Genomic DNA, 13159 nt, shown 5'->3' with positions numbered 1-13159 from the left:
AAATTACATACCATTTGTACGACCACTACGTCATTTTTGTAATCAAATAATTTAAGACGTTACATTTACGTAAGTTAAACAGTGACGAGTGCGAGGTCAATCTATAATGAATCTAGCTGTCGCCCGTTATTCCGCCCGCGTTGAGTTGTTAATAAGTAGCCTATGTGTTCTTCCAGACTATTGCCGATATTCTACACATCTTTGCCAAATTTAATCAAAATCCGTTAAACCGTTCCGGAGATACTTTCTCTAAAATCGATGGATGGTTGTTTGTTTGTTTTCTAAAAATCCATCGATTTTAGTATGTGCAATGTTTTCCTTTTATTTGTTTTATTTTCTTAATAATTAACTAGTAACACTATTGTGGTTTTTCTATAACTTAATATTCGATATCTATTGTAGGTTGTAAGTCTGTTGTGAGGGGCCTTTTACGTTTAACTGTAATTCTCAAGTTGTAAAGATAATATGGATCTCGTGAACTCAAACTATTATAACAAATTCTCTATTTTTTGCTGATGAAGATTTTCATTCCTGAAGTGATTTCGATAGACATCTGGATGATATTTTCGCCTCGTGAAAGATTTGGGCATTCGATTTCATCGGACATTCGAGTACCCAATTACTTAGTGAAAGCGGCGGCTTGAAACGAATATCTTTACCTCGGTCATTAGGATGATACTAAAATAAAGCTGCTTGCAAACTTGATTACTTATTTTTAATACATATATACTCATGATTAACAACACAATTACACACAATTTTGTAAGACAATATAATAGTAGTAGTTTCAACTGCTTAGCAATATCTTATCTTCCTTATATTTTAAATGCGAATGTTTGGATTTGTATTAAAAATCAGCATTGAACTCGCTGCAATTTGGCACACATGTAGAACGTAGTTTGGAAGAACACATAGATTTATAATTGATTTTTTTTAATCTTGCGAGGACGGTGTCGCTGGCGACAGCTACTTGCTTGTATTACATATCTGTTTATGGAGTGTTTTGTGTCAAAGAACTTACTCGTAGTTTAGTAAAATGTTATTATCATTATGTTTGAACAATGAATTCGAAGCTTTCGTGTTAGAGGACAATCACACAAGCGATTGTATCGACATTTGGCCGTGCCAGCCTTCATACGACACGATGACTCACCTCACCACACAAAATCAATAATCTGTACTATATTTTAGCTTCTACTATCAACTTTTATTTCCCTGACAATTGTACTTTTTAATACTTCGTTTTCTATTTTTAAGTCAAAATTATTTTATCAAATGTTATAAATATGTCGAGGTGTGAAGGTAACTTCTTAATTATATGTTGTTCATTTTAAACGTTATTTTGAGTTTATTTCGTTTTTTAAAAATACAAATATTTCCTCTTTATAATATTAGTAGATGAATAACAAATTGTTGTTGTATACAAAGCGAAATTCCGTATCTTAATCAGGAAAATACAGCGATGTTTTTGTGCATACTGTAAAGAAAAATACGGAAAATAAATGCTTCGTTTTATTACTTTTAAGATAAAATTTCCGGCATTGCGCATGCAATAATGACCTTCGCCTATTTCAATATCGGGTATTGTAAGGTCAATTTGAAAAACGTTACCGACATTTTCAATTAAATTATTTAGTTTCAATAAATACTTCTTAGTAAATGCTACTTTTACACGGTGGATTAAAAAAAAATTAAAAACAGTATAATTATTTCAAAAATTTTGCGGTTGGAAAAAAGTAAGACTGCGTAGTATTGTTATAATAATTTGAAATTATATTAATTCTTATGAGTGTAGAATAATTAACTTATACAAAAGGTAAGATCTGTCTCTTTACGTTCTTCTTTTTTCTTTTAAATGATCTTTTAACAATATGGTAAAAAAGTGATACTTGCCTAACACGGATCATACAAAAGACTTCACTCGAAACGTGTACATCAAGTAAAGAATGTGAAAAAGAATTTCCTTAAGGACACTAAGTTAAATCAATTTGTAAGGGTCACAAAGATCGTGGTACATCCGCGTACAAAATGCCTATCACAATTCTTGAGCCTTTTTTCTCTAGTTTTTTTTTTGTTTAACCTAAAAAAAAATTACGAAAGTACTATCTCTTCTTGTAATGAAGAATCTAAGAAAGATTTCAAGTTGAAAAAAAAAACATGATTCAAGTATCAAATTCATTATCATATAATCACAAACACAATAGAAAATCTTAATGTATCGATTAGAGGGCCATCTATCGAATCGAACTTTAGACTATTGGTTACGCTAAATATCACGTATAACCTTAGCTACCCAAAGAGCAACTCGATGGTGTTGTTTGGATTGAACCTTAAGGCACGAACGGAAGCTCGTCTCCTCATATAGATAAAGCTCTCTTTATTGTCTCCAGTAATTGAAAGGTCGGAGGTATTTCCCTCGGAGCTTTTAAATTGGTCTCAGCTGCTCGTTCAAACTGTGAAATAGCGCTTTCTTTGCTTAATGTATTGCGACTATTCTACAAATGACGACATTGCTTTTTTATAATGTAAGGCGCTGCAACGCTTTTTGATTATTCTCTTCAAAGTGAATACAGTCTTTGTTTTTGAAGACTTCAGTACCTTTACAAGTCAGATGTTTAAGAAATAAACGTAATAATGACAACATCCATATAATTTTATATTTTGTTGTAACAAAAAAACATTGAAACTAATTCCTAACCAGAACAAAACTTATGATAAATGCAATAACGAGTTATGCTTTGAATTGAAAACTTAATGGGCATTTTCATGTTTTAGAATTGATTTATTGATTTTTAATTGTCACAGCAGTATTTTTTCCACTAGTAACAATTTAGACAAATGGAACTTGTTTGTTTACTCTTTGACTACTAAATAAAATCCCGTAAATTAAAATTTTGGTGGGTAGTTTATAATTTCTGAGAAACATTCGCGTCATTCTTTGCAGTATCAACGCATACATTTTAATATTGTTGCGATATCGTCAAAGCATTTTCATTGTACTTTTAAGTTTTTTTTAACGAATAAAAAAGTTAATATAGCCTAGTGTTTATAACTTAGACATTTGTGATACAAAAGTTTGTTCAGTTGAGTGTGGCTTATGTCGATCTTCTGTAAGTAACCTAAATCTGATTTTATACCATTTTTAATACTCTTTGGATAGTTTTTTTGTCGATTACTTGAATATATAGATTACCTTTAATGATTTTTTCAATTTTAACAAGTATTTCTTAACCAAAAAATCGCCATACAATCCTCATACATCGATTTGTTGTGTCCGCGAATTTCCACTGTCAAAATACCCCTAAATATTGTTGTGTCAGTTCTAGAAGTATGAGATGATAATAAGTTTTGGTATAAGTTTTTCTTCATTGTAAACACGTAGTAATGATACGATGTTTGTTTGTACAGACAGCGACCTCGAGTCGATCCGCGCGCTGTTCAATGAAAAGGAGAAGGAGTTGTCGGTGGCGGTGGCCAAGGTGGAAGAGCTGACGCGGCAGCTGGAGGAACTACGGCGCGGCCGCGCACAGCCACCGCCGCCAGCCGCGCACGAGCTTGACAAGCTGCGACGAGAGCTAATGGTGAGTTAAACTATAGTTACACTACGATAATTCCGCAACGGATTGACGGACAATAGTAGAAAAAGTTTGGACATGGCAATACAATCAGATAAACAGAGTACACTAAACAGTAGATTCCCAAACTTTTTCTAGTAGACCCCTTTGATCCACTCACTCTGGAAATTACTGTCTTAAACGATATATTGTTTCTATACAGCTTTATTTGGCGGTTTTTTCTCAACTAACCTAAATCGTTCTACTATTTTGTAACAAATAAATAGATAATAATCGCGTTTAATGGCGAATAGATGTATTAAGTAGGTTAACAATCAAAAAACCTTTCCAACAATGTATTGGAATCTTTGAAATGGACGTTTTATTCAGGAATAAACAATCAAGTTAAGTCGAGTATTCTCTCGGCTCCCTACTATTGCAAATAAACTTATATGGAATCCCTTTTCAAATTGCGAGCCCTTGTCAATGTCGGAACGTAAGGAATCAAGATTTACTCTGATTCCATCAACGAAACAGATTTCATAGAAAGCACTACGTAAACTTGTGTTGATAAACCTGTTCTTAAATCATAGCTTATAAATTTATTAGTGTAACGAAAAAAAGGCAAGCAAAAACGAAAAGAATATAAATTCTTTAAATAATGATAAATTAACTAACAGCCGCCAAGACTCCGTCCGCGCGGAGTTAAAAAAAAAACAAATTAGTAGCCTATGTGTTCTTCCAGACTATGTTCCATATGTATGCCAAATTTCATCGAGAACCATTGAGCCGTTCTGCAGATACCTTTAAACAAACATCCATCCATCCATCCATCTAAACATTCGCATTTATAAGATAGTATAAGTTATGATATGTCACCGTTATATGTCTAGACAAATTCATTTTGAACGTATTCATTCATAAAGTGTCATATGGGAATAATAAAAAAATTTGTGGACAAATAATAAACGAACAGCATTAACGATTTGTTCGGTGACTTAAACCGGAAAAACGATTCATATTTTTAAATATAAGTCAAACTCTAAAAAATAATAAAACTATTTAACCAATATTCTTTTACCAACCATGTAACAATGACAGTAATAATCAAAGACGGTTACTGAGTTATCATGGCATCATTTTAATTTGATCCACAATAAAAGTGGAACAGGATAAATTAACGTTGACCTTTTAGCCGTCCGCTCGTCGCGGGCATAAAAAATTACGGCTAAGAGCTCTGAGTACCCACTATTGTATTACGAGTGCTACATTGGATTTCTAAACCCAATTTTAATTTAAAGAAATCTCACTACATCTTTCAATTATTTTGAAGACGCCTAAAATATCGAACATGCGTAGCACTCGATTTTTAAACGATACTATTTAATTATGGAGCTACTGCTTACATAACAACATAAATATTCAAATAAAAAATATTCTGAAGATTGATTCCGAGATGATTAATTTGATCAAACGCCTAGCTAAGATCTGTCAGCATTCCGTCCGTCGAATCTTGCGTTCACGCCAAGTGGGTTGCGGGAGTAAGGTCGAAATCTCCTGGACTTGATACATTGCCATTTTCAAGGGGACCTATTACATTATCACTGACATCATTAAACATGTAATTTAAACACCAAAAACCAAAGGTCACATAAATTATAATAAAACTTTTTAGTGCATAAATTCTGTAATTAATTGGAATTATAATATTTATCGCCACTTGTGTTTGAAAGTAGATTGTTATAAAATTACTAGCTGTCGCCCGTGACTCCGTCCGTGTGGATATATAAAAAAACTTAATTAGTATAGCCTATGTGTTCTTTCAGTCTATATTCTATAGGTATGCCAAATTTAATCAAGATCCGTTCAGACATCACATCCATGTAAACATTCGCATGTATAATATTAGTAAGTTAAATAAAAAGCAGCTCTTGAAGGCATGAATTCGAAAAAAATTAATAAATAGTATCCTATGTCCGTCTCCTGGCTCTAAGCTACCTCCTCACCACTTTTCATCCATATCTGTAAAGTTGTTCTTGAGTTATAAATAGTGTAACTAACACGACTTTATTTTAATATATATAGATTGGTCTAATTTTAATTATGTTGCTAGCAACGTCAAGAAATTGTACTCATTCTTATACCATTGTATTAATCAATAGGAGTTAAATAGCATTTTCATGCTTTCAATGAGATAATAAAATTTCAATCATTAATACAATTAACACCTGACGATATACGTACTAAGTATCGCGTCACTGAACTAATTTCATGTCTACTGCCGCTGCCAGCGTTTTGAATCACACTATTTGACAATTCAGTTAGTGTCCCGACTCCGGACTAGCTTACATGCTCTAGATGACCTTATTTATTGAACGTGGTTGTTTCATAAACAAAAACAATAATATAAAACTATTAGTTATACGGTGCTGTGTTACTAAAATATCTAGTGAAATGTTACTAGGACATTATGAACTCTTGGTGCTACAGATATAAGAAACGTAAGCCGAATCGCAGATATCGTTTGCGACAAGTATGTAGAATGTTCATGTAAATCAGTATTTTATATATTTACTAGCTGAATCCCGCGGCTCCTTCCGCGCGGCTAGATAGTTAGTAGCCGATTCTCAGACCTGCTGAATATGCATACAAAATTGCATAAAAATCGGTCACGCCGTTTCCGAGGATAATAGTAACTAACATTGTGACCCGAGGATTTTATTTATAAGATGCAATTATAATGAATACGGTAAAGAATAAATCAAAAATTAGTTTTAATTAGATTAGAAATTTTAGAAATTAAAAACAAATCTTTTTTGTAAATAAATGTATCTCGTATGTCTACAATTCCTAATATAATTTGATGGTGTCTTTACACGACATAGAAATGTCGAGAGGGGTATTCCGCGGTAACGTGTAATCCCATAAGAGCTATAAGGTGTTCCTAACCGCATTAATAACCTTACTTTGAAGCTTTAGCTGTATAAATTACACCTTTCCCTAATTTACCGTATAAATATAATAGATACTTAAAACAACAATAAGCTATTTCACGTGTTCACATCATTCTTAGCGTGACTTTGTACAAATTGAAGCTCCTACTTAATTTCGATTATAAATTTTTGCTAATATTTTTTTTAGCATCAAACTATTAGATAGCAATTATACTGGGATAAATATTTTAGATTTCTTATCTATTTTCTTTTCTTTATAAAGATGATGGCTAGGTCTCGATAATAGTATAAAGCTATGTAGTACCGGAACAACTCCTTGAAACCGGACAATGTTATGGTATTTAATAAGATTAGCATATTTATGAAGCCGTTTTACAAAATTTCACTTGAGGTTAGCGATCACAATTAATATAATTAAAAGAAGCCAAATATTGACTTAATTTTTGTAAGTACCATTTCAAAATTCGTTTTCGTCCACACGCACGATACAGAAAAAGTTGTTCTTAATATCGAGCAGAAAATTCATTGACATGGAAAAATTCATTCAGTTGGAATTGATTTAGCACTAGAACGTTTCGTGGTCAGTTATATCGGGTACGTAATAATGGGAGTTCGATAGCGGCTCTGTTGTGCTCGTGTTGATTACAGAGTGCAGTGCGACCGTATTTGTGAAGAGCCGAATGATTCGATACGAATTTCACACTCTATTGTACTGCAAATTTATTGGGTCGACCGCATCATTTGGTGCGGATTTAGAAACTCATATCAACGGAATGAGTGGTCAGCGGAATATAATTTGGTTTTATTATAGTTTGGATAAACATTTTTTGTATGTTATCATTTTCAGATGCAAAGGTTTACCTTAAACCATCTTATTTGTCTACTCTTAGCGTCTCTGAGTTGCAAGTTTTAGTGAAACTGGTGTATTATAGTGGAAGCTTATGTTTGTATTATAAACACACCTTGTTTTCTCAACCACTAGTACTTATATCGTGATTTTGTTTGTCTTACATTATACGTTACAAATACTCGCATAATATTAAAACTTTACTCCGAACTTCATAAGAGAAATAAACAGTATTCATTTTATTAACTATTCCAATCCAAATATGGAATGGTTACTAACTTGACTTTAACTTCTTTTGTAATATTTGTCAATTTTGTTTATAATGTCATTTATGCTGAGTATTTTGTATTTAATCTGTATTGATTTGATACTATGTATTACAGTACCGTAACAAGCTGAATGAACAGCAGAACGGTCGGCTGTCGGCTCAGCGTGCGGCGCTGGGCGCTCGGCAGGAGGAGATGCGCAGCATTGACCGACGTGTGGCTGAGCTGCAGGCGCGACTACTGCGCAAACGCGCACTCAACCGGCAGCTAGCCGCCGCGCACCGACAGCCTCGTCCGCCGCAGCCGCAGCAGCCGCCACACCAGAGGTGAACAACATTTTTTACTAAAGCCTAATAATAAAAAAAGTATGTTTGCTACACGTAGGAGTGTATGAAGACTCATTAGCAGGAAACACGATATTGATAATATTTCCGGAAATTCTGGCACCATTATTATTTAATAAAGCTATAATACTTTAATCCTTCGTATATTCAATTTTGGAAAACTTGACGTTAAATAATTTAATGTTTCTCTCAGCAAGTAAATTCCGCTCGTGAATTCAATATATTTAGTACTACGGTGAAAATCCATTACGGGGCTAAAATTAACGTCAACACTAAAGCTTGGTAGTAAGCTGTTACAAGTGCACTCGGAAACTCTCGCACCGATGCCGCGTTTCATTACAACTACACCGAAACACTGAGCCTGAATGAACGCAAACCGCCGTTAAACTTCTACTAAGCATATGCAACGTCCCGAATAACTTAGCGGAATTCAAATTAATATAATCATCGTTACACCTGCGTATATATTGTACTAGATTTGCAAGCGACTTCGTTTGCGTAGAATAATAAGTTATTGTGCAAAAAGAGAAAATATCGCACGAAAACTACATTTTCCTTCAACTATTACTTCAAACCGTATTCTAATCTCTGTGGCGATATTGTGTGCATTATTTGCCCTATTGAGTTTTGATATATTCGTTTTTTTAATACATATTTTTAATTTTGTTTTAAACTAATTGATTTATATTTAAACGGAATTTAAATATTACTTCCAGAACGAATAACCCAACACCAATGCAGCAACTACCGAGCTATCCGGCCGGGGCGGGCGGCGCGGGTGGAGCGGGCGGCCAACCAAAGAACCAACCGGCGCGCGGCAACGTGGCCGCCGTCGAGCCCTACAACCATGTGCCCCACGCGCAGAGCCTTAGTCATAACAATAACTTCCAGGTAATTACAAAAAAAAGGACTACTATCTATACGTTGTAAAAAGAGAAATACTAACAGCAGCAACATTATTTAATTATTTTTATTTCAGGCTTTGAAGCAAAACGTGATACAAAATAACGTGCCATTAAAACAGCTCACCCAGAGCGATAATATACAAAGCCACCTCACGCAGCAAGAAGCTCACTACTTACACCAAAAACAAATGATGAATCCTCTGTTCAATGGCGGCTATCCGCATCCCGCGACCGGACAGGATAGTCAGTACCCCCCGCAAGCACAGTTCCAGGATAAACATGATGCTAACTTCGTCCAACAAGGCATCGCCAACTACGATCAGAAACCGATGTATGACCTCCTTTTAAAATATCCCGAATACTCAAAACAACCACAATACAGTCCGAACAGCACCAGCAGTTCAAACAGCAACCAAACGGGAAAAGAAATAAAAATCAACGAACAAGAATTTCCCCCCGAATTCGCTGCGAGCAAATCGGACCCTAAATACCAAACGTTACCTTACAACACTAAATTTCCACAAGGTAACGGCAAAATAAAACCTGAAATGAACGGCAAAGTGGTCGATGTGCAAGATGCTAAAAATCAAAACGCAAATATTAATCACATGACGGTGCATTCGACGCCCTTATCGGTCGTCAACAAAAGCTTGGCTACACCTCTAAGTCAAACGGAAACGACATATCAACAAGAACATACATATCAATTGCAAAAATCTGACTCTTCTAGCAGGTGTAACCAGGAAGGGAAGGAAAATCATGCATATCCACAAAACTCTAGGTTAAGTCAGAATAATCAAAGCAATGAAGGTTCTAAAACGAATTCGGGAAAGAATCAACAGGGCGTAAAGGGAAGTTCACCGATTTCGAATGCCGCCGGCAGTTCCCTAGGATTCGGGGTAAGCTCTCCTTTAAATTTACTTTGTTCGTTCATTGCCATCATTTACATTGCTCGTATCATTGTCGTATCATAATCACGTCGCCTGTACATAACACCATCATTTTCCAGAAACCCGTATCGAGCGTAGCACCCACATCGGTTCAGGTCTCGAGCGGGAAGCCATCACCCATTTACCAGACATCCTCGACAAAGATCCAACCCGTTCAACCGCAAATCGTTCAAACCCAAAGCATTACTGTACCGAATCACGTAGCTAGTAACATGGTGACTTCCCAACCCCAGATCGTTAGGAACACGGCGTCAGGGCTCTCGGGTAGCTCTGCTGCGAACCTGAGCGGTCAGAACGCGAGCGCGTCCTCGCAAAGCCTCTTGTTGTCGCCGCCGCAAAGCGCGAGCACGCCGCTCGCTACGCCCGACGTCAGTGGGGCCGACAAGTCCCCCAAGCCCGCACTACCTCCCAAACCCACCATCAAGGTATCTATTCTTCATCTAGTACCATTACTTTAAGTCTTTCTATTCACAAAAATAATATTTAACTTATGAAAAATTTAGAAATGTAGTAAAGTGGGAGTAATATTACAATCTCATCTTTTCAGACTCCGCCGAGACAATCTGCAAACAATGACCAAACTTCTGAGAATAATATTCAATCGTATGGTCAGGAATCATCAAATGATAGCGAACCTGCGCTAAACCAAAAGGATTCTAGTAACGGCAGTAGCGGAAATGAAATGATCATCAAAGCACGTCCCCTGACCATCAGGAAACCTCCATTAAGCGAACAACCCAAGCTTAGAAACCTCACCAACGCAAAGAATGGCATCAGCGTCAGTATAAACCGACGTATTGAAATGCCACCAGCATTTCTGTTCCCCGAAATGGATCATTTAACACTAGATGCCAATGAAATGCAGAACGGCTTGAAAGAAAAAACGAAAAAAGATGAAGTCGATAGATCAATTAATAACAACATATCATTAAGTTCCAACGAAAGACAAGAGGATAGCAAAGACAACGGTGTGTCGGATATCGCGGAACAAATAAGTTCTGTGGATTTGAACGGTCAGGATTCTCAGAGAGCTGAGAATGTGCTGAGGCGATCAAAGAAAGGCAACCTGAAGCAAGGCGGCAAGGCGCCGCTCACTAGGCGGGTCAGCTTCGACCCACTCGCTCTCCTCTTGGACGCTAGTTTGGAAGGTGAATTGGAATTGGTCAAGAAAACTGCGACACAGGTATATTTATTATATTTCAATTAAAAAAAACATTTGTTTCTATTATATTTCTTTTAAATCAAAAAAATAATTGAAATTTATTCAGGTGCAAAATGCAAGCGCTGCCAACGACGAAGGTATCACTGCTCTACACAACGCGATATGTGCGGGACATTTCGAAATTGTCAAGTAAGTAACAGTTTCAAATTCATTAGCCTAACTATAACTAAAGCTTTCTTCTGCTACAACATGCTGACTGTCATCTTTGTATGTATTGGGCCGGTTCTAACAATGTTTGTTGGCTATTGTGAACACGGTGTAAACGTCTTTGTATCGCAGGTTCCTGGTGGAGCTGGGATGCGACGTGAACGCGCAGGATTCAGACGGCTGGACGCCGCTGCACTGCGCCGCCTCCTGCAACAACTTGCCCATGGTGCGCTTCCTCGTCGATAATGGTAAGTATACACTAATATAATAATAGCTTCTATACGTACAACATTAACTTGTACGTTGTATTGTAGATTATTTTGCTTGTAGTTATTAAAAGAATTGTTTTTTCTTTCAGGCGCTTGCATATTTGCAACAACTCTGTCAGATCATGAAACAGCGGCCGAGAAATGTGAAGAGGATGAAGAGGGCTTCGATGGGTGTTCGGAATATCTTTACAGTAAGTATTGTACAATCACAAATAAACCTTCAAAAAAGCCTGAAGTATTGAGCTGCGACGAGAGATCTAATAAATTAAACCAAAAAAGCTGGGCTATGTTATTATTTTTTAGCTTCTCGCGAGTCGCTGCGTAGAACACAATTTAAAGTGTAGCGGCGGGTAGCGGGATGAGAGCACGCCGCACCGATGACCTTGGGCCACCAAGATATTTAAAAGACTAATAGCTGCTATTAGGTTAATTTAATTTCGATATAAATTTGCAGGCGTCCAAGAGAAGTTGGGCATAATGAACAATGGGTTGGTGTACGCGGTGTTCTCGTACAGCGCGGCGCGCGGTGACGAGCTGTCATTCGAGTCAGGCGCGCGATTGCACGTTGTACGCAAAGGCGACGACAGCGAGCGTGAATGGTGGTGGTGCCGCGACGATAGCGGCCGCGAGGGTTACGTGCCGCGGAACCTGCTCGGGGTGAGTGACATGACACGTGCACATAAACATGTTCGAGTCCAACGTGCACGCGACTTTACGACATATGTGTGCATTTCATGGCTGATATATATACTAAGGTGTAGCGTTGGGTTGCTTATAAATTAATGGTTTTAGCTCTATTAGCGCCCTGGTCGAGATTTCTTCAGTGCCTTTTTTAATCCCCATGGCTTTGGGGGCATGGATTAACAGAATTATGTGAGACTCAGTAATTCTCAGACCTATGGCGTCCCCTCATGTTCCGCGCCCCGGGCTGGTGCCCAAACGCCCCTATCTTAAGGCCGGCCCTGTGCTTATATAAGTGTATCTCAGACATATTATGAGAGATTACGTGATACATGTGCATAAGTACATGGTGACTTTTGTTACTCATATTTATTTAAGGTTACACTAAAATATTTTGCTTTTAAATTACTTTATTAAACAATAGATGCATTTTTGTTTCAGTTATATCCAAGAGTAACCGGCCAGCAGGAATAATGGAAATACAAGGCCTAATTAATTTTTAAGTAATCAAGTTGTAAATACATTAGCGATTATTATTTTTTATGTATTTATATCACTCTAATCTAATTAAAAATATTGTATACACTTTTATGAAATCTAATATTTTGTATATATTTAAATAAATCCAAACGAATGAGATTATATTGTACATTTTATAAATACGCGAGTCATTGTAGTAATTGGTAAAACAGTTTGTATATTATGCTTAGGACGTTTGCAAATATTGTGAAATACTACACGTAAATTGACAATACAAAATGATACATAATAATATGGCGATTTTATTTTTTATCAACACCCTTATATTCATTACCGAAAATTTGAGAAACTACGCCTACTCTAAAGGACACTCGTAGTGATTTGATACAACTCTGTTGGATTTTTTTTTACTGGATAATGTGGCAAACGAGCAGGCGGGAGTCAATAGATCAAACTCAATCACGTAAATTACACTTCCAAGTTGCAGATATTTCTCAAATCGGTTTGACACTAATTAGTTAAGTTACAAGGTATTTTAAA

At 36.4% G+C, this 13159-nt stretch overlaps 1 protein-coding gene across 8 annotated transcripts in view; it reads left to right on the top strand.

Moving 5' to 3' along the window:
• ASPP (Ankyrin-repeat, SH3-domain, and Proline-rich-region containing Protein) overlaps positions 1-12906 on the top strand; it is a 184673-nt gene extending 171767 nt beyond the window's left edge. For 3 of the 8 annotated variants that reach the window (XM_013317483.1, XM_013317484.1, XM_013317482.1), the window contains 11 exons: positions 3409-3581; positions 7739-7947; positions 8682-8856; positions 8945-9769; positions 9880-10245; positions 10368-11003; positions 11089-11171; positions 11322-11437; positions 11548-11649; positions 11913-12115; positions 12581-12898. In XM_013317483.1, the coding sequence (XP_013172937.1) occupies positions 3409-3581; positions 7739-7947; positions 8682-8856; positions 8945-9769; positions 9880-10245; positions 10368-11003; positions 11089-11171; positions 11322-11437; positions 11548-11649; positions 11913-12115; positions 12581-12613 (2921 nt within the window). In that variant the 3' untranslated portion in view covers positions 12614-12898. Of the gene's footprint in view, positions 1-2926; positions 3111-3408; positions 3582-7738; positions 7948-8681; positions 8857-8944; positions 9770-9879; positions 10246-10367; positions 11004-11088; positions 11172-11321; positions 11438-11547; positions 11650-11912; positions 12116-12580 lie in introns of those variants that run through there. The other 5 variants (XM_013317486.1, XM_013317479.1, XM_013317478.1 and 2 more) reach the window with 5 other exon arrangements.
• Positions 12907-13159: the final 253 nt, after the last annotated feature.

This window comes from Papilio xuthus, unplaced genomic scaffold (assembly GCF_000836235.2).
Source record: "Papilio xuthus unplaced genomic scaffold, Pxut_1.1 DF826938.1, whole genome shotgun sequence".
NCBI classification, from domain to species: Eukaryota; Metazoa; Arthropoda; class Insecta; order Lepidoptera; family Papilionidae; genus Papilio; species Papilio xuthus.
Note: the sequence above shows the minus strand (reverse complement) of the source record. Positions and strands in the feature narration are given on the sequence as shown.